At 42.0% G+C, this 25,700-nt stretch overlaps 1 protein-coding gene across 1 annotated transcript; it reads right to left on the bottom strand.

Moving 5' to 3' along the window:
- Positions 1-1,386: 1,386 nt before the first annotated feature.
- On the bottom strand, positions 1,387-25,327 carry PDZD4 (PDZ domain containing 4). Its single transcript, XM_015812267.1, has 8 exons — positions 25,268-25,327; positions 12,716-12,987; positions 12,328-12,418; positions 9,982-10,080; positions 6,763-6,825; positions 6,386-6,487; positions 3,998-4,108; positions 1,387-2,721 (listed from the first exon to the last, which is right to left on the bottom strand). The coding sequence occupies exons 1-8, from the start codon at positions 25,325-25,327 to the stop codon at positions 1,387-1,389; spliced, it is 2,133 nt and encodes a 710-aa protein (XP_015667753.1).
- Between the last annotated feature and the right edge of the window lie 373 nt (positions 25,328-25,700).

Here is a 25,700-nt window from a genome sequence, read left to right as displayed (position 1 = left end):
ATTAAAATGGGTTGAGACATTATTTAATGTGAGGCACGCAACCTTTTGGTGGCTTGAGAATCACAATGTGTTTTGGGTGGACATTGCTGGTAATGATATTAAGTAGGCGAGGTCAGGACACCTATGGAAGGGACTAAGATTTCCCATATTTTCCTGTTTTTGATGGGGAAGAGAGCTTGCAACTGGGAAGCTCCAGGTTGCTCAACCTGATAAAGTGCAATAGGTAAACCTAGTCATTGGCTGGATTCACATTGTAGCCTAATAATGTAAACTCCCAATTGTTGGGATTAGTTTATGAGTCAGCGTGTCATGTAAACTTGGAAAACTGGATTAATTCTATAAATAGTGCTTCAGTTAACTAAGCTTGCCATACAAGTTAACTGCTGTGTACTGTGAACTAATATTTTCACCCCTTTCCACTCCTGTTGCTTTTATGGTACCATCTGTCTTCCCGTAAACGCCCATTGGCAACATTGGCTTTCCATACACGTGCTTATTGTATTACAAAGATGTTCTACAGCATGAACGGCTTTACTAATTTTAGGCAGCCAGCACCAGTTTCAAAAGTATTTATGCTGCTAACTTGTGTAACTTGGTTTCAATGAATAAAAACATTTTTTAATTTTTTTTATTGTAACAATGCAATTTCAGCCTCAGGTACAAGGTTTGCTACAAGCTTTCCATTGCAAAACCTCCCTATGCTAAGCTACTGCCTCTTCCTGAGCTGGGAGGGAAGGGCAGTGACATGGTAGAAAATGCAGGAAGGGAGCTCTTGGTCACTTGTGGATTGAGCCTCCAGGGCTTGGACCTCCATCCTGGGAGAAATTAAAAAAATGTAAAACCACAATCACAAAAGAGGAAAGAGAAAGAAGAAAGATGTCACAACATCCCAATTTGGGAAGACAGGAAAGGTTCATTGGTCCTGTTGATGGGGATGAGCCTCCTTTTCTTGTGCTCTGCACATTGTCTGTAGATGAGAATTGGTTCTTTGTGCTTCAGGATGGGATTGGCATGGACCAAGCTGGCAAAAGCTTTCCCATAAGTAAAAGGGGACCACAGACTTGTACAATTGCCTTCAATATAGATAGTGCACACATGAGGAAAACAGACTTTACTCTCTAGCAGGCTCCCGACAGTAGCACGCTTGGTGGCCTATTTTGCCCCCTGGTCCTTAAGGCAGGAAAGGATGCTGGGCTTGTCACACTCTAAATTTGGTTTAGAGAGGAGGGCTATTTGAGCCCATGGAGTACAATAGTAAAAAGTCCCAAGTATGTTCAAAGAGCAATCGTCCTATTAATCAGGGAGGAAACAGCTGTATTTATTCTCCTTTCTCCAGTCTGGCCAGGAGACAATGGTGCAGCTTCCCTCCAGTGTTCTTTCCCACACTCACACAGTAGTGACAGAGAGCAGCGGGTTGTAAACTCTGCGGCCATCTGCTGAGCGAGTGCCATGAGCCAACATTTCTTGGATGGTAATCCAGTTGTCCAAGATGCGTCGACTCCGTTTCTTCATGGTTTTACGATGGCTCAGTGCCAAGATGTTGACCTCACTAGAAATCCCTCTAGCTTCACTTCCTTCCCTTTCTCTCAAGCACTCCAGCCGACTCTGCATCATAAACTCGCGGCGTTTCCGTTGCTCACGAGCTCGAATCAAGTGCTGTTTCCGTTCCTCCTTGCTCCAGTAACGTCCCATCTTCATCTCACTGACAGCATCATCATCTGTTGTCATGCCGCTGCGTTCCTCGCGGATCTTCATGGCCCTGGCTTTGAGCAGCCGGTCCCTCACTGGTCTCTTGGCCACGTAGCGAGTGCCATCACTACGAACCTTCACTTTCCACTCCATGCGGGGTTCTGCTTTGCTCCCAAGTGAGTCCTTGCAAATGCTGGCTAAGCTCATAGGGCTGATGGGAGCAGGTAGCTCTTCCCGCTGACGTCGACTCAAATAAGGGCTGCTTTCCCCAGTTGCCTTGGGGCTGCGCCGCACCCGCTCTTCCCGGCGGAACTTAGGGTGTGGTGGGGAAGGGGGAGCTGTGCGGTTGAGATTGGGGCTCTCAGCCAAGCGACGCAAGGGGCTTTCCAATAAGGGGGTGCTTCGGCAACTTTCTCCAGTGTTGTAAGCACTCGTGCTGTCCTTATCTGAGCGTTCTGGCAGTTCAGTGATGTCTGACAGTTCGTGCTTCTTAGGCTCCCCTTCCAAGGTGTACAGCCCTTCCTCCTCAAGCAGCCAGGCCTTCATGCAGCGTTCGCGGAGCTGTTGCATCTTCTGTGCTCGCAAGATGTTGCGGCACTTAAATTCCAGGTGGCGAAGCTCTTCCTCTAGCAGAGCCACCTCGTTGCGGTTGACATCCAGGGCAGCACTCACTAGCCCTGGTTCATTGCCATTCTCCAGATGACACTTGAGCTCCAGCAGCTCCCGGTAACGTTCGTATTCTTCATCGGTAAGTCCTGGCATCAGGTCTGTGCCCACAGCACTAGGAAGCTCCCCTGCCAGGAGGGAGTCCATGCTATAATGGAAGTCCCGAGGCTGGAGGCTAGGCCCAAATTTGCGCAGGCTGCCTGGCGTGTTGGCAGCACTGGGTGCTTCATCTCCCAGCAGGTCATGTTCAGAGCTCTCCTCGTTACGGGTACTTTCATCGGTCCGGCCAACTCCACTGTCCAGCTCCTGGCTGTTAGTCAGCGGTGTGGCTGCATCCCCAGAAGGCTTTTCTTGTAGTGGTTCCTCCTAAGGAAAAGAGGGGAGAGGGTACCATTCAGGGAAAGCTGCTCTAGATTTTGGCCCTGTCTGACACTTCTGTGCCAGCCTTTAGACCCTTGCAGCTAAACTCTTTAGATTTGAATTTGGGGAAGACTGTTGTACATTCCTATGTAACTGGAAAACGGATGAAAGATTTAACTTCCTTTACCAAGGTATGGACAGCTACAAAAGCATTGCCATTGTTTTCTCCGTATTCATCTCCTCTCTCGACTACAAAGGCTTCTCTGGCCCCTTTCATCTCAGAGCAAAAAGAGATGAATGGCAAAAACAGTCCATTAGGGAAGTCTCTGGCTGAAATTAATGCAGCCCTGGGCCCATTTTAGGCTTCCACAATCTATTTTGCATTTAGTTAAGTCAGATGGGAAATTGTGCTTTGGGAGATAATCAATTCCCCTACTGCATTCTAGGATCTATAAACTGAGGTGACCTTACATACACAAAATCCCATACACATCTATCCTCACAATCTAAATATTACTGTATACAAGTGGGCATACAGGGGGCAGCTACGAATATCATGGCAACTGTACGTATTCACAAACAACCTGGAGTCAGGTTTTCTTGTCAGCCAACTACAAATCGTCCAACCGTCTGCCAGAAGAGCTCAACCTCCTTTTTGGCGTACCAATTAAAGGCCAAACAAGTGGAAGTGAGCAGAATTGATGACGCTCCTGGCCCTTTTCGTAAATTGAAAAAGGGGATTCCAAATTCCTATGGAAAAGATATGCAGCTAGCTTTGCCCCTGTGGAGGCAAGGGAGCAGAACCTTACTGTAAACCAGTGAAATGGGAACTGGAGGCAAATGGAAGCCGATGCACATAATCTGCCTGAATGATTGGATTAATTCAAATCAGTAGCAGGAAAGTCTAAAATTTAGTGATAGAACATATTCTTTGCATACATAAGAACCAAGGTTTAGGGCCAGGCCCTGTTGTTTCAGGCTGTGCTGGGAAAGAACCTTTGGGGGAAGGGGGGGGGCTAGATTTACTGCTGCTAATCAAGCCAGACGACGTCAATTTAAAAGATCAGAGTGGTTTAGCATTCGGACAGCTATTGGGAGCAATCTCATTCTCTACTTGGGATTCTTTAAATGTTCTTCCATGGAACAGTCCCATTAGAAACTCTCCTGTCTTGCAGTAGAAAGTACCAGTGTGAGCCATGCAAAGCGTACTACTTGCTTAGTAGCAAAAGCTTCAGCCTGTTCTGCAGAGCAACTACTTAACTTCCACTTCTAAACCACATACCTGCTGGTCTGGGGGAGAAAGCAGCCGTTGCGGTTTTATTCCAGCTTCATGGTCAGATCCAAAGTCATCTAAGAAATCCTCACGGTCACTGTCCTTCCAGCGTTTGGACAGCTGGAACAGTGAATAGAGTCAGCATGAAAAAGGCCAGCAACTCCAGTTTCTATTTTCCATCCCAGGTTCTTTCTAGGTGCCCAATCTTCATCAGCTTCATTATTTTCTATCAGCCTGTACTCTAGTAGCTACTAATGTGGAACAACCAATATAGAAACATATTTTACCCAATCGTGTCTGATGCATTTGCCCTCTAAGCTCATTTCATTTTAAGTAATTGTGAAATTCACTTATTAAAGGGGTTTTTTTCTCTTCAAATCAGGCAAGTACTATAATTCACACTAAGAATAAAACCAAAGGTTTTCTTGTCAAATGCATTTTCCAAAAACAGCATCAGTACAATTTAAATCTAAATTCAAATTATTTTATTATTTGCATTTAGGCCCCATGAACCAAAATTTGGGTAGGCAAAATCATACTTGGGCTTTGAGTGGTGTGCTGTTGACTGTTCTCCAAACATGTAAAGGGCAGGACGTATAAATGAGGTTGGTCTAGGTCAAAGAATAAATATAATTTCATTTAAGTGCAATTAATTATTTGCAATAAATAATTAAATAAAAGAAACAGTCCCTTCTTGTCAGTCAATAAGAGTGCTGATTTACCACCAGTCTATCAAGTACTTAGAAAGTGAAGGCTGGGCAGCACAAGCAAAGGACAGCTAATGACTTAAATGCCAGCCATCAACATACCCCAATCAACATCTAAAAACCTACTTACAACAGGCACTATAAATACCACATACAGAACAGCACACACTCTGCTACAGAGAGGTTCCCTGAAGATGGGCTCCAGCACCAGTCTGAAAGCTCGGAAGACAGAAACTCTGGTCCTGGTGACCGATCCAAATTGGATCCTGCAACATTATCCCAGGACACGTATATTCGCCTTTGTTCGTATTTGCAATTAATCTGCTAGCTCCCCAACTATTCAGTCATTTCCCCGTGGTTTGTCATCATTTTCATAAATACATTTTGAAGAATTTGCATGTAACAAGCTGTCTTGCCAAATTAGCTTTTTCTCACTTTGTCGTTAGACAACTTGTTTAGCAGATTATTGAAACAGGGATAAGTGGTATTTCTTGCTTTCAGCAAAAATCAATGAAGTGTGCACTGGATGGCATGACAGGTAAATGGGCATACTGCTGGTTTTAGAATTGTGCTTATCAATGGTTTCTCATCAAAAGAGATCAGGAGATTACCCATATGTACTCCAAACAACAGGTTTTTTATGAGTAGATGGCAGAATCCAACTCTTTTGCAGCCCCTTGCAATCAGCTGGGAGTCACAGTTTTCATCATGCTCTATAAATGCAGCCTTTCACAAGATGTATTTGGCTGTATTTTAAGAGATAAGTCGTTAATGTTGAATATATTTGCTATTAATGAAGGAGGAAGTTATTTTTACTTTCCAGGAGATTTTTGTTCCTACACTTTTTAATATTTTTTCTGTTTCTTTTCATAAATATATTTTTGTCTTAGGTTCTTATATCACATTTGTCTGTTTAAAATAATTCTTAATACCACTGAAAAAAATTAGAATCATGTACATGCAATATTAAGGACATGCAAACTGTTTTATTGATGGAAGCCCCTTCGTAAGAATGTATGATAGCTATAATATTTATATATTGTATTATAAATATATTTTAAAAATAAATACTATTTCTAAGATGAATTGTTCATTAGCTCAGGTGCCAAACATGTTTCTGGCAATTTGACAAAGATGTGTGAAAATTCATTAAAATGATTGGGGACAGGGGAAAAAGTGAATTGCGGGAGAAATGTGAATTGCAGAAGCAAGTCCAGGATTGAGGGGAATAGGAAGGATTCCCTTTCACCACTTCTGTGCAGATCCCATTCACCCATCTTCCACTTATCATTATAAAATAAGCACAGATTTGGGGAACTCTGCCACTCTTGTTTTCAGTTCAAGTCAACAAAAATGAGATCTCCTTTCCCCCAGTGTTCCATAGAAGTAAACAAATGGGAAGGTGTGCAGGAACTGTTTTCTTTCCTCGCCATACTCTGTTGAGCTCTTTATCTCACAGTATACCACTCTGTATCACATAGTTGTGGGGACAGCCACAACTATGAGGATCTGTTGTGAGTACCCTTCATTCAGCAGCATTGTTACTTCAAATAATTGCTGAATGAATGGATGTTAAGGGAGGACTATCTATGTTCTGGCTCCCCCGTGTATACACTACACGTGTTCTCCAGCTGAATTACAAACCAGCTCCCCTACTTCCCATTTCCTTTTAGCCATGAACAATTCCCACCTCAGTCTCGGGCCTAGCCAGCAGCAGAGAAATGTTTGTTCGCTCCTCCTGGGTAAGAATTGCTACAGCCTCCTCTCGGTTTTGCACCTCCATTCCATTAATCTAAAAGTAAATGTATGGACAAACAAGTTGATGGCTGATGGCATACCAAATTAAATGAATAAATCAATAAAAGAGTACAGCCAGTTTTCCCAAACTGGATCTTCTCCTTTTAACTTGGGTTATGATCTGCATCATTTCAAGCTTACAAGCCAATGTTGTGCTGACTGACTATGATGGGAGTTATAGTCTACTATGAGTTGGCGGGGGCTATATTAAACTGTCCTTTTTAAAAATCCACAGCACCCTCCCTCCTAATTACTTCCCTTAATGTTCACCTGGACAATGCGATCACCTTCTCGAATTCGGCCATCCTTGGCTGCAATGCTATTAGGACTGACCTAGTAGAAGAGAAATGACATTAAGATAACTGTTAGGGCTTTTTGCTTCCTGTGGGGTTGGTAACTATGAGAACTGAGTAACCTGGAATCTGGGCTGGGTAGCCAGTAGCCATTCATGTGTTACTGAAATATAGTGTAAATGTAATTTTTCACCATGGAACATGTCTAGAAACCCCTAGATGCCCATCTAGAGGCCTATAGGTAGTAATCCCCATGTTAAGTGCTGAGCAAAGAACCAAGGAGCCCCCAGCTCTAGTAGACATCCCAACATGGCCAAGTGCCCTGTTTTACAAAAGACAATGTCCCTGAAAGTACATCTGTCTTTTATCTGTAACTTTTCCTTTCCAGAACAGGTCAAAAGATAAAGGAATCATAAACACAGAGAGTTGGGTCTTGACATTATCCATGCACAGTTAATAACTAGACTGACCAGGCACACAGTTCAGATGTTCACAGAGTTTCCTGCCCTAAATGTGCAATGGTACATGCTCCGGATAGTTCCAGATGGAGAAATGGCAGATTAACACACCTTCGTATTATGGGGACAATCTGAGGCAGAGACTGCCAGTTAAACAGTGAGGCCAGACCTAGGGAGTTTTTATGGACAAAAAAAAAAAAAAGCTGTGAGAATGCCCACTTATGCTCCAGATCAAGCTCAGAGTCTCAAGTGGAGCCTGCTAAAGGACACTGAGTTCATCAACTCTACTTTCCAGAGCGCATTAGAGTGTTGGGGGGGGGGGTAAATGAAATGTTATAGAGATCTTGAAACCAGCAGAATACATAAACTACCTGGTGAGTGTACTTCCAACCCAAAGAATAAAGTAAAAAGTAAACAAATAATTATATGGAATTTAAAATAATAACAAAATGTTTGCCATGAGTGCTAACTAAGAAAGTTTAAAATGGATTAAGGGGATAGCTGAATTTGGAATATTGTTTGTTAAAATACTTTTGAACTAATTAAATAAATAATACATACCTCCATGGAAAGGAGGATTGTTTAAATTTGTTAAGAAGGATAATAGGTTGGTTTTGTTAAATAAAGGTGACATCTGCAGGCGAAATGGCTACCCGTTGGACTTTGTTAGACGATACAGCAGACCGTAAGAGCCTCGTAAGAGCCAGCATACAGACACGCTCATGGCATGGACAACACTGCCATATATTAATGGCGTATCCGAGGCAACGGTGTGGATACTAGCTCCATATAACGTCAGTATTGCCCATAGACCAGATCAAACCTTACATACCAAGATAATGCATCCCAAAGAGCTGCTCCCCAATAAAGAAAGATCTTCAGTGATATACAGAATGAGATGCAAAGACTGTCACTGTAACTATGTTGGAGAGACGACCAAGCAGCTCAGAACCAGGATCCATGAACACGAGCTGGCCGTTAGACGGCAGGAACAGTGTTCACAGATATGGGCACACATGGCCAGCTACAATCATACGTTCGACCTTGCAGGGGCGGAGACCATTGCTCAGGATGCCACCAAGGGCGGCCGACTGCTTAAGGAGGCTTGGCTGTCTGACGGGCACTCGATCAATCGCCATATAGATTTATTGCCTGCCTATCAGACACTAAGAAGGTGGGAAGAACAACGTAACAACTCACAACGAGTGCAACGAGCACCGTCAATGCGGGATCAGAACTGCTGGCCCATGTGGCAACAAGGAACTACAATCATTGAAGGGGAGAAATCCCAAGTGCGTCCTGCACAAGAACTGAAGATGGGAGCTCGGGCACGTATACAGCAACATGGGGAGGTGGCCTTAGGACAAGAGGCGTTAGAGGACCAGCCCACAGCAACGGGTATTCGGACACGAATGAGGCAGGCAAAGAGGGTGACAATGAGAGAGGCGATGATTCCTGAGCCTAGGAGCACACGGACAGATGCGAGACTACTAGAAACAATGCGGCCAATTGGGGCGGGGGGGGAACCGGTGACTCGCTCAATGAGCAGAGCGCAAAACAGCTGGCCTTATAAGCAAGCCTCCGAATCTCCGGCATTTTACTCTGATGACGTTGGTGCCCTCAGAGCAGAAGCTATTTACTACCATTGCAGTTTGGGCCAATGGTATCTGGGCTCAATGCTTATTTGGCCAGGAAGCCTACCTTGGGATGGTCAGCACCTCTTGCCCTAAACCAGGGCTCTTCAAACTTGGCCCTTTTATGACTTGTGGATTTCAACTCCCAGAATTCCTCAGCCAGCGTGCCTGCCCTAAACTACCCCTCCAAGCTGTGAGGATCAAAATATGCTCATCATGGATGTGGTAGGACAGTGTTAATAAATAAGTGACTTGAAGATAAATGTCTTGCAAATCCAATCTCTACCTTAAAGATATGTTTATATCAGCTTCAACTGATGGAGGAAACAAAAAAATTCCACAGTGCACTAGAGATGCTACTGTGGTACTTCAGAGAGTATTGATTTTTTTATTGATTTATGTCCATTTACACTGAGACTGCTGGCATGGAATGCTACACATTGAATAACTGTTGCGTTTTAATAAAAAATGTTCCTGGATCTTGATTTGTGGCAAAACTAGAGATGACATTTAAAACCATAATATTGTGATTTTTTTTTAAAAAAAAAGATTGCAAATAACAACTGCAAGGGACTATCCATGATGGTCCCATAGAGAATAGAAAAAGTAAGCTATAATCCCAAAGAAAATCACCACCATAGTTGAACTAATTAATCTGGGTTGCATTATTCAGAATGACCATTAGATGACAGCAAAGGGTTACAATGGTCTGCATCTCTTTTTTGCCATCTAGTGGTCACCTGGAGTTTTGTAGCTCTTTAGGGTTTAGTAGTTCTAAATAGTCATGAAGTTGCTTAAGAAGGAAGCCTCTACAGAATTTACACATTCCTCCTTCCTCAATGAAAATAGTCTAGAAGATTTTCTCCTAACTTCAATTTCTGAGCTCCTGCTGTCTCCAGTAGTAACCACTTTCGTATACAAACACACACGTAACGCACTCCCACACAAAATGAATACTTCTGGCTGTTGAAGCAAGAGTACAAAATCAGGAACTCTTGTCAGTTCTCTCCCAATTCATATACATTGAATCCCCACATGTAGATCTCTCTTTCCCCCATTTAACCTAACCTACTACACCTCTTTAAACACTGCCCCTGACCCCACCTCTCCAACGTAGATGCCTACATCGTCCTCGTCGTCAGTTCGATAACAAACCATCAGGCCCAACTTATCCCGGTGACTGGATTTGTACAGCTCCACCTCCTGTAAGACACAGAGAAACAACACACAAAGATCACCCAGTGAAGCAATCTATCTGCCTCTCTTAGACGCCCTGGGACAGAAGATTCTTCTTGTAAGAACTTAGTCTGATTCTCAATATCTCATCCAGTCAGCTGACAAGAAGGTCCAGATCTCATTGAATTGGCCCTGTTTGGCTATCTTTCCTCCATATATACTCAAAAACCCAAAGTTTTACAGGCGTTATTTCTCTTTAAAAATCTCACCCAACCATAAGATAGAAGTACGGTAGGTGGGCGATTCATAACATGTAAGCGGCCTGCAGCCCTCTAAACTCCCAGAGAATTCTCCAGTTTTGCTGCCAAAGGTTGGTGATGTGCTTATCTGGCATCTCTGCAATAAACATAGTGCAAAGAAGGAGCATCCAAGCAACTAAAAGAGTTCTTGCCTCTACTAGGTAGCCTTTGACTTATGATCACAACGGGGACCAGAATTTTCATTCCTAAACAAACCGGTTGTTAAGTGAGTCATGCCCGATTTTACGACATTTTTGGCTATGGTTGTTAGCAAATCGTTGTGAAGTTGTGAAGTGAATCATGTGGTCATTAAGTTGAATCCCGCTTCCGCCATTGATTTTGCTCATTGGAAACTGGCTGGGAAGGTGATGGTGATCCCATGGCCCTGGGACACTGCAATCATCCTAAATCAGGGTTCCTCAAACTTGGCCACTTTAAGACTTGTGGACTTCAACTCCCAGAATTCCCCAGCCAGCATGTCCTAAATAAATGTTGGTTGCCAAGCATCCAAATTTTGATCAAGTGACCATGGGGAAACTGCAAGGGTCATGAGTGTGAGGGAAGGCCGTAAGTCACTTTTTTCAGGGCCATTGTAACTTTGAACGGTCGCTAAATGAATGGTTACAAAAGTACCTGTATTTTGCTTTTTTTTTAAAAAAAAATCCAAAATGCAAGGCTGTCTCTTTTTCTAGCTCTTCTCTTATATATCTTTGAATTTAAAATAATTTTTAAAAATGTGGACTTCCCAGCCACTCCCTTCCAGTGACTTAGATATGCCTAAATTAAGGCTCAAGTCACACAAGCATACTCAGCACTTGATGGTTGTGATCTCAGCTGAGCATTTATGAATGAATGTGTGAATAACGAACCCCCCCACCTTTGTGTCACCTCTGAGGCAATTACTAAGTACCAGTGTTACATGCGGAAATTAGATTAAGAGATTAAATTTCTGTCATATTTCTCGTTGTTAATCAAACACAGAGATTGCTAAAAGAACACAGTGATCATTAAGTGAACTTATTTTCAGCAATGGGTGTTTTTTGCCGGAAATTGGAAATTAACACCAAAATCAGCAAAACCTGCCAAAAATCGCAGTCACATGACTCCAGAACATTGCAAATGGCCATGAATGTGAGCCAGTTGCCAGGGGTGAGTGTGTGTGTGTGTGTGTGTGTGTGTGTGTGTGTGTGTGTGTGTGTGTGTGTGTGTGTGTGTGTAGCCACTGGAACTTCAAAAACGGGCTTTAACCAGCTCTGGGGAAGTCTATCATGAATCTGAATGGTTGCTAAGCAATCAGTTATCATGTGAGGACTACCCGTAAGGAGGATTTGCCACAAAATGTTTCAGTACATCTCCCTCCCAAAAGAGGAGCCATATTTAAAATTCCAGCCCACCATTTGGTCTTAGCAGCGTGTCCTACTACCTCCTGCTGCTGCACTCCATGTTCTTTCTCATGATTCCAGGATAGTAAGTGGATTCTGAGCATCTCAGTTCAAATTAGATTATTCTAGAAGAATAGCAAGCTGCCTGTTCAGACCATGGCTTTCCTCTGAGCATGTTTCCTCCTTTATGATCCTTTTGGCTCTAATTCTAAAGGCAATCCTCTGTCGGGTTCACAACCGGAAGGAGAAAGCTTCTCCCCTTGTTCAAAATGAGTAGCCTTTCATCCTTGCTTCAAAGTTCTCTCACAATGACAAGAAGGCACCACCCTATATTTGACATTGGTAGAGGATGCTCAAATATTTCCAAGTGCAACCTGCACCCTTTTTAGAAAACATGGCTGTAAGCCTTTTGCACCGATGCCTCTTCTGGATTTGGGGACCTATTGAGTAAAGCATCAATCGAGCTGATTGTTTTTACGCATTAGCTTTGATTTAAACACCTGAATTTATTCTGATATGAAAACACATCATGGTAATCCAAAATCCTGTTCTAGCCAGAAACTTGAAATGGGGTTCCAGTTTCACATTCTCACCTCGTATTCTAGGTCTTCTGCTCGCTCAGCCTCTGGAGCAGCTCCTTCCATGAATTCCACAGGGTCATAATATTCATGTGCAATTGAGGGGCTTTGAAGAACAACAAAGGATAGGAAGGTAAGTTTTCCTCTTTCCTACTTAGAATTTTCCCCGGCTCTCTTCCCAGGAAATAGGAAGGATTCCCCTTCGCTTCTCCTGTGCAGGTCCTACCAGCCCATCTTCCACTTATCATTACAGTATTTAACGCATGTTAGGATTTTATCTCCTAGATTGATATTATTAGCTATCCTGGGCTGGCTTGTACCAGAAGTGTACAAGATATAAGTACAATCAATGGTAAATAAAGAAGACAAGAGGACAGCGTGTCTTCCTCAGGAAAATGCTTACAGATCAGGCAGCCCATAGGGCTCCATCCTCATGGCTGGAGGGCTTGGTGGCCGGATCCTGCCTAAATCCATTAAGTGTTCAAAGGTGATGTCTGTCTGGGTTCCGCTATCGACCAGGGTTGTGACATCTCCTTGAGAGGTGGCTCCCTCACCACCTCCACCCCGGCTACGAGGACTGCGCCGTAACACTTGGATGACCAGAGGTTCCTTAGAGCACCGGAGGGCCTCAAGCGTCTGCTCCTGCGAGAGACGGGACAGTTCCCGTCCATTCACCTAAAGGGGGAAGAAGAGAGAAAGAGGCTGTCAGAACGTGCTAAATCCTTGCACTTTCTTCATGTGTCCACTGTGACGTCATCCTCAAATATCTTGAGATATTACTCATACAGTACTGGTTTTGCAACTTCCCCAAAATCACTTTCTCCCTTTTTTTTACTGAAACATTTTCTTCCACATAAAGGAAATAGCAGACTGGCCTCCATTTTATTTGCCAAAAGGGCATTGCAGTTCGCCTTTTCCTCCAGTCTCTGCTGCAAGAGCCCGTTGTAATAATGGACAAAGAAAGACTGCTGGGTTAACAGCAGGTTCTAAATGTCACACAAGAGTACCTGATCATTAAATTATTTAAGATATTATCATTGTATTTTCATGTCCATGGAGAGCAAAAAATTGTTACCCTAGGAGCCAAAATAGCTTGACATGATTTGGGTATTATGTATCTTGAATATATTTGTGTAGGTAGGTATCTTCATGCAAATTTCTAAATATGATATCACGAGAACATCACCTCTGGTTTACTCCTGGCTGCTTTCTTTCAGCCCCTTTAAATCACATCCATATTATCCCAGTTATATTTGTTTGCAGCAGGTGATTATGGAATTTCAGCAATTGCATTCAGAAAATGTTACATTCAGTCCACTTTAACATTTGCCAATGTCATATTCTCCAAAGATCCTGGATTATCATTCGCACCACTGCCAAACTGATAGTCATACACTGCACTGTTCAGATCCCTATAGAGGGTGCCAAGCTAGGAAAGATTCAGAGCTACAGTTTTATGGGTTGACCCTAGATGACTAGTTATGTCAAGGAAGATCCTAGCCTAACATGATTCAATTTTCCCAATTTAACAGTAGAAAACCTACACAGGTTTTTGAATCAGGCAGTTTGGTCATCCCAGGCATTCATTATTTCAAGAAGGCAAAGAAGTTATTGTAAACAGAATGCAATAAAATTGGCATGATAATGGTTAAGTACACTAATTAAAAAGTTATTGATTTTTATAGTTCCTTCTTATCCTAGAATGCTATATGAGCTTTCATGCAAATTATTACAAATTGGTGAAAGGGAGTTCCTAAAACAGAAAGGAAGATCCTGCAGTTTAGGAATGTGACCTTTTCTGGATTGTATCAGGAGAAGTGTACATGTCTGGCAATTTCTCTTTCTGGAGTCATTCACAGTAATACAGAATGGAGTTGCAGCAATAAAATGCATTAATTATTATTCATATAAATGTAGTTGTCATTTGGGGTCTTGTTTCAAATGCTAAAAGCACAAAGACAAACCATATGTTCAGACTCCATTATTAGGGCAATCTATTTATTCAGTACTTAGCTTCTGTAATACAGACAGTCCCTAAATATTACGGGCAATTCATAAATCAAGAAACTCAGTAAAACATGTATAAGGATATATCCAATTTTATCCTCAGAACTATCTGTAAAATAGGCTTAACTCTCATGGGTAATAAACCTGAGGCTGGGATGGAAGCTCATTAAGCTCAATACTCTTTAATTTAAAAAAGCCTGCATAGGTTTTTTTTTTTTAGAGAAACAGCTATCTTCACAGTCTATTAATTCTATCACTGTATCTCATGATGCAAACCACGTATTGGAAATTCTATAGGTAACCCTATACATAATCATTTAAAAAGCACATTTTTTGTTTTTTTTGCCTTCCAACTGTCTCAACTCTATCCTATGTTTCTGGCATGCTGGCTGGGGATTTCTGGAAGTTAAAGTTGCTAAGGTTGAGAAACACGGCTCTAATCCACTTTTTAAAATGCCTCTGTTCAATTCGTATTATGTATACAGCTACTAAAAACACAGGCAGTGTCAGAACAGTTACTCATGCTTAGTGCTACCGACAGTTCTTATAGAAAGGATCCCTCTCTTGTTCAAGAATGGACCTCTGAGCCTGTTCTCCTGAAAAGGAAGACACATCAGTTTACATTATCTGAACATCTTACTAGCTGGGGTCATTCACGGGTCTTCAATGTTGCTCCTCTGGTGACAAATGAAACCACAACTCAAGTGGTTGTTACTGGGAGAATGAGACTTTGGGCTAATTGTCCAAAACCTCTTTTGTAGAAAGATTGGGAATGCACCCAATACAGATAGTCCTCCACCTACAATCATTTGGTTAGTGACCGTTTGAAGTTACAATGGCACTGAAAAAAGTGACTTATGACCGTTTTTCCACACTTATGACCACTGCGGCATCCCCATGTCACGTGATCAAAATTCAGAGGTTTAGTAACTGGTTCATATTTATGAAGGTTGAAATGTCCCTGGGTCATGTGACCACCTCTTGCAACCTTCCGACAAACAAAGTCAATAGGGATGCATTTAACAATCATGTCATTAACTTAATAACTGCAGTGATTCACTTAACAACTGTGGCAAGAAAGATTGTAAAAGGGGCAAAATTCACTTAACAGCTGTATCGCTTAGCAACAGATATTTTGGGCTCATCACTTTTTGAATAATCAGAGAACCATCCCTAAAAGATCATTCAACATATGATCATCTAACATACCTTTCCCATCCCTGTAAGACCAAAGCACAACCCTATTTGCACTGGGGTTTGTTAGTATCCATTAAGATTGCTGAGATACACCGCCACCATTATCTTCATCATAATCTAAAATGGCTAAAAACCCTATCTAGTACAAGTCCTTATTGCTGCCAAATATAAACACACAAACCAAGTAAGGGAAAACTGTCCAATTTTTCTTCCCAAATAACAGCTATACAAATCTATCACAAGCAGCACTTCTGTTTAGACAGACCTCTTGAGAAAAATCCAAATCAAATGCATCTCCCTAATCAGGCAGACTGTGTTCATCTGTGGCTGACAGTTATACTGATTTATTAGGTGGGCCTGCTTGCGATAGTAGCTTGGTTCATTCATTGTGAAGCCATGGTTGATTTTAATCAGTTTGTTGAAAAAGCTACAGTGAATAGTTCATATATTCTGCTTATCCAGAAATTGTGGTTCACGGACTACAGTGCCCAAACTGAACAAAGCAATATATTCTGTAGCTTCCTCAGAGGGGCATACCTTAGGGCCCAGATGGCTCCTGAAAATCTTGGTGTAGTACTCAGAAGTCTCCAGAAATTGCTACCATACTGCAATTGTTATGATCTCAGAAGGGGAGAAATTACACAGTGCACATATTGGTCAAACCTAATTTTTATCGGACTATAAATGAAATAAAAATTATACTTAATTTTTGACCTGGCTTCCTGCCTTGCGTTTTGAAAGTTGACTGACTCCAACATGTTATTTAAAGGTCACATTTGGACTTCAGTTCAAAAATATTACACATCATTAGACTGACGTATTTCACGAACCCAACCATGGTGTGTTTCAGGGGATGGGTCTGCTAGAAGTAGAAAACGTACTGCTGCTCCGTTATAATTGGCTTGAGCTTAAAAACAAAAGGAGTTGCAGTGAACTGAACCAAAATAATCCTATTTTGTAAGAATAGGCACCTTAAACAACTAGTGGAGTTCATGGTCCATTTAGCCCAACACAGACTGCATTATTTGGCAATGCTCTCCGAAATGACCCTACTGGTGTAGATGGATCCCAAGTCCCATTATTTTTCACATTGGATATATTATTTGGGATTGAAGTCTGGGAATTGGCTGCAGATTGTGAAAATAATGTTTGGGTTATAAAGGCCAGATAAGTTGAAAGGGCTATTTGAACTGAGCTTTTATGCCTGATCTCCCTGTCTTGAGATGAAAGGAAGATAACAAAAGAGACCCATCTTGCAAGGATTCCTAGTGATCAGGTCACTTGCAGTTTTGTTCAGCTCTAGAAGCATGTTCAAAACCCTTTTGTCTTGGTAAGTTAAAAAGAGGACACAATAAAGGAGCCATTAGATTAAAAATCAAAGAAACAAGAGAAGAGCTATATTAGACGTAATCCTGGCTTGCTATTACACCCCATGCCCCTTCCCCAAGCTCCGGTGTCTCTGTACACAAAAAGCTGTTGTGTTGTCACTGGAGAACTTTTGTCATAAATTCTGTCCTTGGAGTTTCTCCCAATTCAGTTACTGATTCTTGAAAGCAGATAAAACTTTAATGCAAAACCTCTTGACTTAGGCAATTCTCAAGAATCCTCATATTCTTGAAGTTCCAAGTGCAATGTATTTCTCCTCATAAAGCTCAAACGGATAAATAATGCCTATAGTCCCTCATTTTCCAAACCATGTGGTGGAGTCCGCCTATTTGGGTTCCCAGAAGGCACACTCCCGGCACACCCATTTTCCACATTTGTGTGTGTTCTGTCACTCTCAAACAAAATGCAAGAGATGATGCAGTTAGTGTGGGAACTTGCCCAGCCACCACTTCATTATGCGTCACAGGCTGACGCACCTGTGAGCTTGTCGTTGTGCAGTGCATCCTCATATGTAGGCTGAAGGATTTCACGCATCACATTACCTTTTGCTGAACAGACTGTGTGTGTGTGTGTGTGTGTGTGTGCTTGCGCGTGCCTGCATGGGTGCATCTCTCTCCATCACTGCAGCTGCAGTTACCATGGCAACTGAAGTGATTGATACAGGCATCTGCAGCTGGGGAGAAAAAAGGAAAATATGGGTAAAGGGGATCAAAAGCAAAGCACATCTCCTTCCTATTCGCTAGCTTCAAACTCTAGAAATGGTGGGTGGGTGGGGAATGTGAATTATCCTCCTTTCTTTTTCTTCTTCCATTTGGGGCTGTGGGAAGTTCAAGGTGAGCGGGAGGAGAATCTAGGAAAATAGATAATTTGCTTGCTTGCCTTGTGGACCACCAGGGGAACATTCCCCAGAGGTGGGGTGGGAGAGTTAAGATCTTAAATAAAAAATAATACAGAAGACTGTGTGGGGAGAGGGGGGTTCGAGGCTAGTGATAGACCATCAAAGAAGCTACCGGGTAGAGAAAAGAGGTTGCATCAGGGAAAAAAAACTGTGAGGAAGACAAGTGGATTGGGGAGGGGCTGTGGGTGGGAATGAGGAGGACATTCTTTGCCTAAGGAAGGCCCTGTAGGAATTTATTAACAAATGCCAATCACATTCTTGAGCGTGTTATCCAGCCTCAGCCTTTCAGCTGATGGTTCCCCAAAGTTTTCCTTTGTGTGTTTATTTTTTCTTCTTCTTCCTTTTCTCCAAATTGTTCTTCAGGTGATCCTTCATCATCTTCCTGATCTCTACTCTTTTCCCCTTCTCCATCTTTCTACTAAGCCATGGCTATCCCCCTCCCCAATTTTATAAAAATCTTTGGCTGGAATCTAACATTAGAATGCAAGGTTCAATCCCACTAGAGCAGAGAAGGCCTTAAGCAAGCGTGCGCTCTAGAGAGATTTTTCTGCGTGTCTACTATAATCGTTTCAACTGGGAGAAGAAACTACGTATGCATAAGAAGCATTGTGAAAGGATGGACACCACAGGAATTGGAGATATTTTTTCTAGATACATATGGCAGTATTTGTGAATGTAATGTTTTTGTAATATGTGTCTACAAGGTGTTTATATTGTTTGTCACTGCATTGATAAATGCCATTCTATGTTGTACGTTCTATGTGTCTTGGTGTACAACAGAGCTTAACCAGTGGGGGTTTTGTGTGTGTGTGTGTGTGTGTGTATACACACATCTATCTATCTCTACTACAAGAAATACCCATAATCCTATCCTGTGAAGGATTGTATGTATTCATGTGTGGATGCACATTGAACATAAGAGAAAGAAAGGAGTTATACTATATTTTCTCCATTTTGGGGGGGTTTGGTGTTGATTATGTATATAATCCTTAATACTGATAATATGGCTATTTTTGTCTATATAGTGCCTAACCAGATTTAGTGTAGCCTGACTGATGTGTGTTTTTACAAATGTGTTGGCAAGTCACACTAAACCCAAATAAAGCCAACCACACAATGCTTTGATGGACTTTGGCAGTCAAACTTTAAGTACTATGCTCAAATCATAGTACTTGACTGAGCTTCAGTCAAGGCAACCTAAGCCACAACTACAGGTAGTCCTTAGTTAATGGCTGCAATTGGGACCTGAAATTCTATCATTAAGCAATGCAGTTCATCACATGATCACACCAGGCTTAAAATATCACTTCTACTGCAGTCATTAAACAATTCACCTGCAGTCATTAAGGGCAACATCATGTGACCACGACCTGCAACTTACTGCCAGCGTCCCCATTGACTTCGGCAGAAGCTTGCACTTGGCGATCTTGTGACTATGGGACGCTGCAACCACTGTAAGTTTGAGGACTGATCATAAACCTGTTTTTTCAGCACCATCATAAGTTTAAATGGTCATTAAACAGGGCAATCATTAATTGAGGACTACCTGTACCCAAGTATTTTCTTCCCTTGGGAAGAAAACCACTGATGCCAACCTTATTTGCAAAAGACCATCTTAATCCCAGTCCAGCATTTTCTACCAACCTGCAGCTAGGTCACCAGGCCTTAGGCAATTCACAAACCTGTGATCCCACGTATCACAGTATCTCATATTCAGAGCTATCCTTTAGATTATTTCATTAGCATTTTGCTACATCTAGGCATAATATTGCTCCACAGGCTGTAAAACCTGGGTTGTAAAGCTCCAGACCAGTATATCTTAAACTTTTTTTTCTCTCAGGGCTCCTTTCCACTAATTATGGAAAGCTTTTGTTTGTATGGGTTATATTTATTGATATTTACTATATTAAAAATTAAAATTAACACATTTGCTGCTACTGCTTCCCATGACTGAAGAGATTTTAATATATTCTTTTTTTAATAAAGGCTGGTAATTTTGATTTTTCAGACTCCTGAGAGGGTCGTGGGAGCACCCCCAGAGATCCTAGGACTACATTTTAAGAATTACTCTGGAATTTCTTTTCTTTTAATGTCATGTAATCCCTTGCATCAGGGTAGAGTCAGGGCAGGTGAATGGAGCTGAGCATTTACTGGCTGCAAGCCCTTCCTGATGCCTATGCAGAGCTCACAGCAGATATTTTCTCTTTGCGTCCAGAGAGAGAAATATCTGCTACTACCTAGGATTGAATTCACAGCCTCCTGATTGTAAGGTGGGAGCTCCACCTTTAGGCCACCATATTGCTCTTAAGAATTGCTCTGGATAACAGCAAGATATTCTTTGATGCCCTCTAGTGGCTCCCTGAGGTATTGTAGGCTAGAGCTGGTAACCTCAATAGCTTCTCTTTTCATCTGTCTAGAGTTTTGTGGTGGCAATTGGTCCATTAAACAGCTTGTAAAGCTAAACCAGGGAGAAGATCATTTTATGCCATGAAAGAAAAAGGCTATGGTTAAAAATTGTGTGACAGGCCCTACTACTTAGTTGTCATAAACTAGCAACAAATTTTGATATACATTCATTAACCATCAAAGCCACAGATGCAGGAACTGCTGAGAAAACTCAGTTTCTTGAATGGGTCTGCTTAGAGAACATGGAATTCTGTTTCACTATTGCCTTGAACTTATGTGAATATCAAGACCAGTATATACAGATGTCTATATTCACTGACATTTCATAGCTTAATAACTTGTAGCTGAACATGTGTCAGTTTACTAATAGACACAAAGTGATATGAAAACTCTATCCAGGCTACTCTGTGCAATTGTCAGGCTTAATTTATTCTACTTCAGATACACTATGCAAAGACTATCTCTTTGGAAGAGGCTCTAATGCTGAGGAAAGTGGAAGGTAAGAGAAGAAGAAAAAGAAGAAGAGGACAGCCAGTAGAAAGATGGATGAACTCAGTTGCCATGACAATGGGGTATCATTGAAAGAGCTGAAAGACCAGGATAGGTCATCATGGTCATCATCAAATCTACCTATGTGATTGCTAAGAGTCAAGCTAACTTGACAGCACATAATCAATCAACCAATACATTAATCAATCAACAACTGATGATCAAACAATAAAAACTTGTGGGAGTCACTCAACAGAAGGAGAAATTTTACATGCCCCATCCAAACAACAACGTTCATGTCCCTGTTATACTCTGGGAACCAAAGAATTTAGGAGTTTACAGAAACAGTTTCCTGTAAATAGCTTCCCCTAAAGTTCAGAATAAAAGGTTCATAGCCTGTTGTTAGAATTCATTGTGCACAGAGAGTTTGGGAGATGAACCTGGAAGACCTGAGTACAGAATACATAGCCTTGGATTGGATTGGAATTTGGGGATTATTATACTTAGTGGCTGCTAGGCTAATGGTAAAATTCTAGATGAGATACTAGCCACACAGATTGAGAAAAATAAAGGAAGAAAAATACTATTTGAAATTATACTGTACAGGTAGTCCTCGACTTATGACGGGTTAGTTAGTGACCATTCAAAGTTATGACTAACCCCCCCTCAAACTACTTATGAAAATCTGATGTCCGCTCTCCTCATTTAAACACATTTGTAGAGTCCCACAGCCCTGGAATTTATGATGTTTTTGCCTGGAAACCGGTGTTTACTTCTGGCTTACGGCAAAATCTGCCCTATAATGAACAATGGATTCACTTAACAACACGACATTCACTTAAAAACCACTGCAAAAAAATTGTAAAATTGGTCAAGTTATATGGTGGCCCGCTTTATGACTGTCATGACTTACAACCGTAATTGAGCTCCTTGTAACTTGAGGATTAACGGTAGATAAATTGTAAGAGTTCAGATATTTCAGCGACATTTTGTATGTATTTTAATAATGGTGATCTCTGGAATGTAGATATGATTAATAAAATATCTGAGAGAAATTGTACCCTATTATAGGTGGAATGTACTCATTAAAACTTTACATATTAATATTATCATATGAGACCTGGGGATCTTTTTCCAGAGCTCTCCACCCAATGGATGGAAAATTTGCTGACTGTTGCTGATCTCTACCCTGCCTCTATTACAACTGTGATACTGATGATATTGCCTTGATTTTTCATGTGTACTACCTGATAAAATGATTGACTGATTCCTCTAGTTTAGTTATTCTCTTTTTTGCAAGTCGCCAGCCAGCTGGAAAAGCATCTGCCAATCACAGCCTGCAGCAGGAATGGAGGCGGGTCTAATTGTGGAATTCTGTCCATCATCTCTAGGCTCCACCCTGTGCCTTTTCTTCTACTCTCTGTTTTCTTACAGCCCAAGGTAAAGTTACAAAGGGAACTGCATTACATGGAGCACTTTTACTTAGTTGTTCTCCTTTCTTCTTTTCCTTTCTCTGAGACGCAACCCAGGTTCTATCTTCTACATTCTTCTGTGCTTGTGTGTTCAGTCCTTTAGTGATAGATAAGGCTGATGTGGGACCAGACCAGAAGATCTGTATGTGTGTGGAGGTGATGCCTTCATCAGCCTGAAATGGCCACTAAGCACTACTTAGTCACCTGACCTCACCTCCAACTTAATGGATAGCAAAATGTAAGAGATTTTACACATTTTGCACTGTTATTGGATGGTCTTGGCATAAGAGGGAATGCAGTGTCTGAACACTGCTAGAAAGAACTTAAAATTGTGCTACTCATGGTCTGGAATTGAGAGAAAGGCAACTTTGTGGAGACATGGGCATCAGAAAGATGCAGCCAGGTGTGACTTTTGGGATGAAATCATTTTAATTCTCAACTGAAAAGTAATACTGTTTTCCAGACTGATTAAATCTTTATGAAATTTATTTCCTTTTTTTGGCCACTTACATATTTCAAATCCAAGAGACAAAGAGCAATGTATCATTCCTTGCAATAACATTTGACTATATGGTATTTTTTGTGTCAGGATTTTCTACACTCTGGTTACAAGCAAATGCTAGTAATCTTTGGGTTCAAATAAGTTTCAACTTTAGTTAAGTAAGATTTATTTGCTGACTTTTTATTACCGGTATATGCTGTATATTTTTCCTAATGTATTGTTTGACACATTGAGAATATTTTTGTTCCAGGCTTTGTGAAATCTCATAATAAGAATGGCATTGTAAATTCTAAAATGTTTTACTCAAATGCTATTGAAAGTAAAAATGTTAAACTAGAACTTATGCTGAGAATTAAATGAAATGTCTTCCCACCTTGTGCCCCCCCCATACAAGATGGACCAACTTTCATCCTTCATGATGATTGGAAATTAGGAGTTATAAGACATCACCATGTCAGCAGGTTAGGGAAGACTGTTTTTAAAGCTATTAATAAACTCAATTAACCTATTCATTCAGTTTATACACCACCTTTCCTTCCTAAAAATTATCAGGTTAAAAGCAACTGGAATATATCTTCAGATTTAGGCAACGTTGTATCCTCCAGGTGTTGTGACTACAACTCCCGTAAAATCTATCCACCATGACCAACAGTCAGAAATTATAGGAATTGTCTTTCAGATATCTGGAGGGACCAGGATCCCAACTTCTTAATTTTGTGTCAGCAAAATATGGAGTGGGACCATGCACAACAGAAGAGGAAGAAGCTTAGCTCACCTCCTCTTGCTGTCACCTGTTGAAATCCTGAGCTATAAAGCAGGGCTTCTGGACAGAAGGGAAATACCGAGAGTACACCTAGATCTCTCGACGGCTCAGCTCATAGAATGCTATGAGCTACAGATTCTCTTTTCATCCCACTTATTTCCCACAGTGAGGGGCAATTTTATTACAAAGAGATGAAGAGAGGGATGAGGTGCAGATCTGAGTCTAATCATTAGCCGATCAAGCTGTTCTAATCTAATGCACAGATTCTTTTGGCCTTCCTTTGTAGAAAAAAAAGATAATTTATCATACTGAGGACATCAGTCAAATCCATTCTGTTGTATGTGAAAATCTGATTCCCATGGTCAGCAACTGGAATGAAATTTCAAAAGGACACCCTACCTCCCCAGATGGCTCTTGCCCAATGTTTTGCTGATTGGGAATTATGGGGGCTGACATTCAACCTATGCTGAGTTGAGGAAGGCTGATGAGAGATGATCTTATGAACACTTATCTATCAAAAGGCTATAGTACAGAGAACAATGTTATGCAAGTGTATTTGGATTTGCTTCTCAGTTGTATAAATGAGCTTATTTGCTACTTTCATGCTGTAAATCTCTAAATTAACAGCATTTAAATACTGACAGTATTTAAATGACAGTAAGACAGTAAGACAAAAGAATAGATGGTCCCTTATGGGGCAAGCAAGATTATTTACACAAATACAAACACAAGCCCTGTAATATATATACTGACAATTGCAAAAAACCCAGCTGTGTAATTACTTCGCCGACAGAAATATATAATGCTATATATTTCAGTTCCGCACATAGGCAGGTATAAATTAACCATGCAGCCTTGTGAGAAAATATTGGAAAATTCAGCCTTTGAAATGTATAACATTTGTTTTTTTTTTGTTATTTTTTTAAAAAACCTCTGCTTTACCAATTACAACATAGCTTCCATTTGTGTGATGCAGACTAGGAGACTGTCTGATTTTGTACCTATGACCTGGGATGAGAGAGTGTGATGGAAAAAGACCTGGATAAATGGCACATACAAAGGAAAGCAAGAGAGAGAGGGGGGAGGGAGGGAGAGAGGGAGGGAGGGCGGGAAAGGGAGAGAGGGAGAGAGATTGAAAACTAGAATGATGGGAGAGAGAAAAAGACAAAAAGAGGAGGGAAGGGAGGAGTAAAGAAACAGATACCAGACCAGGGAAATCACTCAGGAAACTGAGGGACTGAAAGAAATGACTGGGAGGAAGAGATGGAAGCAAGTGTATGTATGAATGAATGAATGAATCACTGAATGAATACCTGTCACTCCTTTCTCAAACCATTGCTTCACCCTTCGCTGCTCAGTGCCATTCATCCCAATTTTTTCTCCCCCCCCGCCTTTTTTTTTTTTTTTTTTTTNCAGCATTACCCCCCCCTCTATTCTCCGAATGGTACTCCAAATCCCCACTCCACCCCAAAAGACAACCTGGGATTCCTATTTTGATGTCCTCCCCCCCCCAACAAACATCTTTAATCCCTCTGGATCACCTCGCTTTTCAGACACCTCCATCTTCCATCCCTCCACCTTGTTCACACACACACCCCATGACCCAAACAGCCCTTCCAGTGGGAACGACTGGAAACTCCCTTGACCCTTCCCAGTGCCTTCCTTCTCCCCAGACGACCCTGTTCTGCCCTCTTTTCATCTTGCACGAACGTACCATCCCCTGCCCCTCACCTCGCCCCCCAATTCCCTCAGTGCTTCGCTCACCTCGTCCCATCAGTCGCATCCCAAAAACCAATGCCGCCCCCATCCCTGCCCTCCCTCCCTCCCTCTCTTACCTGCAGCATCACCCGATATTGTTCTTCGGGTTTCTCTACCACACACATGTTACATCCCATGGTGATGCCGCTCGAGGGGGGCGGACCGAGGGGGCCACAATTTAGGAACGGAGGGGCTCAGCTCATGGAGATCCTACAGGTGGGGGGGGCGAGTCGCTCGCCCTCCCGGCCCCCCCACCCTGGCATAGCCCTGGGCAGGGAGGTGGAGGTGCTGTCCAGTGCTTGCCCCCCATTCACCCCCCGGGCGGCATAGCGGCGGGTTTAGACCGAGCAGAAAATGGGGGGAGGACGGCAGGCGATGTTTCACTCCCCGCCCCCTCCGCGGGCGGTCGACGCAGGATCCCCCGGAGGCGAGGGGGACGCCTGTCGCTGTGGCGAAAAAAATGCACCCGCGTCCGCCGTCTGGTCTGCCTCGCTCCTTCGCTCCGTTTGC

The sequence above is a fragment of the Protobothrops mucrosquamatus genome, unplaced genomic scaffold (assembly GCF_001527695.2).
Source record: "Protobothrops mucrosquamatus isolate PMUCROS unplaced genomic scaffold, P.Mucros_1.0 scaffold76, whole genome shotgun sequence".
NCBI lineage: Eukaryota > Metazoa > Chordata > Lepidosauria > Squamata > Viperidae > Protobothrops > Protobothrops mucrosquamatus.
The sequence above is the reverse complement of the archived record's forward strand: the minus strand, read 5'-3'. Positions and strand labels throughout refer to the sequence as shown.

Bases quoted from the DNA above. Each gene is read 5' to 3' on its own strand.
- PDZD4 (XM_015812267.1), bottom strand. From the start codon at position 25,327: ATGGGATGTAACATGTGTGTGGTAGAGAAACCCGAAGAACAATATCGG. The intron at 10,081-12,327 runs GTGAGAATGTGA...TGTGTCTTACAG, and splicing joins CAGAAGACCTAGAATACGAG to GAGGTGGAGCTGTACAAATC. The intron at 4,109-6,385 runs GTGGGAATTGTT...TCACTGTTCCAG, and splicing joins TGGCTAGGCCCGAGACTGAG to CTGTCCAAACGCTGGAAGGA.